Raw genomic sequence first — 1935 nt, 5'->3', positions numbered from 1 at the left:
GTGCAGTCAGCTTTTAAAAAAAAAAAAAAAAAAAAAAAAAGGAGACATTTTATTCTGGCCTGCGCCATCCCCTCTTCCCCAGGATGCTGCCAGGGGGGCGGATGGCATTCCCCTTCCTCCCACCCATGACTGTTAAATTCATCACCCCAGTGGCATCTCCCGGGCCACAGCACCCTGGTGGCCCCAGGGCCACAGCGCCCCCAGTACCCCATGCCGCTGGCTCCCAGCACCAGAACAGCCCCAGCCCTGTGACTCACAGGCGGGCGCAGGATGTGAGTCGCCTGTTTTACAAACAGGTTTATCGCGGGTGTCCGCACGCCGACACACGCTGTCCCTGGCTCCCTCCCCACCTTCCCCGGGGGCCAGCGTCGAGAACTCCCCCTCCCAGGGGTAAATCTGCCCTGAATTGTCTGCAATTGGGCTCAAAAGGGACCCGTCATCCCCGTGCGCAGCTGCCCGGCCGGAGCAGCCCCCATCCCCGTCCCCAGCCACCTACCCTGCCTTTCGGGGTGGCCTTGTTTTTACTGCCCTTCGGCCGTCCGCGGGGTCTCTTGGGGGTCGGGGCCTCGCTGGGCTCCTGCTGGAGGGAGAGCAGAAGGGGGGTCACTGTAGATTGGGGGTCCCCAGGGAGGGACGTGCGCCTGCAGCGGCTCCCGGTGCAGCAGTGCACCCCGGGATGCTCCGGGCTGGGAGCCCCATTCTCCCCAGCAGACCCTGCTGGGGCAGGGATGCATGTGGTACTGGGAGCACTGGTTGCACTGGGATTGGCGGTCAGGCGGCAGGCAGAGGCTCCTGCACGTCCTTCAGCCGGGTGCGTACGTGACCCGTACCGCCCGGCATTAATGGCTGGGCTTAGCCGGACGGTCCCCGCTGGTGTCTCAGCCCTGGACCCGGCGCGCTGCCGGTGCCGCTGCCTGGCGAAGTGTGGTGGAAGCGGCAAATCGCCTTTTCTGTGGGAAAAGGATGTGCACAAACCCCCACCTGCCCCGGAGGGGAGGGGGTGGGTGGGGTGGGGGCTTGGCACCATAAAGGCTCTGGCAGCATCTTATCCCTCTGAGCAGCTTTTCCTAATGGGGCTTTAATTAGCCCGTCTGCAAAGGCAGGTTCAGCTGCAGCCTGGGGAGGAGCGAGGGGAGGCTCCTGCCCTTCCCTGGGCGAGGAGGAGCTCTGGGGTGTCGCAGGGCTGGAGGGGGGGGCGGCTCTGAAGGGCTCTGAAGCCCCCCCAGGAGGGATCTGCTGCACCCAGGAGGTGCTGCCTGAAGGGAGGTAACGGGGGCTGCACCCTGCGCACCCCCATCCCTGCCCGGGGGATGCTGCCAGGGTGCAAGTGGGGGGGTTTCTTGCTGCCCCATAGCCTGGGGGTACCCGGCCCCCGAGGGCAGAGCTGCCCAGTGGGATGCTCCCCCCCACCCCTTCCTCCCAGGGGATCCCACGTACCTGCGGCTTCTTCCTGGGCCGCCCCCGGCCCCTCTTCTCCGCCACATCCTTCTCCCCCTTGGAAGCCAGGGGCTGGCTGGATTTGGCGCCGGATTCGCTCATCGTCCTTCCAGCAGGGGAGAGGAGGAGCGGAAAAGGGAGGAAGGTCAGTCAGCGATGGCTCACGCCAGCCAGTGCCGCTCACCCCAGGGCAGGTGGGCACTGGGAGCCACAGAAGTGTCTCACGGGGCTGCGAGGGACGAGGGGAGCCACCAGAGCCTCCCGTGGGGTCAGTCCAACGTTGCCATGCCCACGCCACCCGCTCCCCCCGGGTAGGGATGCTCGGCCCCCCCAGCTGCTGCCTGGCCCCTCTGCGGGGATGGGGGCGGCCGGTGGGGTATCAGCATGGACAGGAGGTGACAAGGACCAGGGTCTCACCTCTAAGAATGCCTTTTAGAGTTAAAATTCAGCTGAGATGTGCAGCTTCTGCCCTACTCCAGCCCTTTCTGGAGGTTTGGC

The 1935-nt window shown here is 65.4% G+C and overlaps 1 protein-coding gene across 1 annotated transcript in view; it reads right to left on the bottom strand.

Annotated features, from left to right (window-relative positions):
* HMGA1 (high mobility group AT-hook 1) overlaps positions 1 to 1539 on the bottom strand; it is a 2790-nt gene extending 1251 nt beyond the window's left edge. The window contains exons 1-2 of the mRNA XM_009888315.1: positions 1438 to 1539; positions 497 to 577 (exon numbers count right to left, since the gene is read on the bottom strand). Coding sequence (XP_009886617.1) covers positions 497 to 577; positions 1438 to 1539 — 183 coding nt within the window. The remainder of the gene's footprint in view (positions 1 to 496; positions 578 to 1437) is intronic.
* Between the last annotated feature and the right edge of the window lie 396 nt (positions 1540 to 1935).

The sequence above is a fragment of the Charadrius vociferus genome, unplaced genomic scaffold (assembly GCF_000708025.1).
Source record: "Charadrius vociferus isolate BGI_N301 unplaced genomic scaffold, ASM70802v2 scaffold266, whole genome shotgun sequence".
Lineage (NCBI taxonomy): Eukaryota > Metazoa > Chordata > Aves > Charadriiformes > Charadriidae > Charadrius > Charadrius vociferus.
Note: the sequence above shows the minus strand (reverse complement) of the source record. Positions and strands in the feature narration are given on the sequence as shown.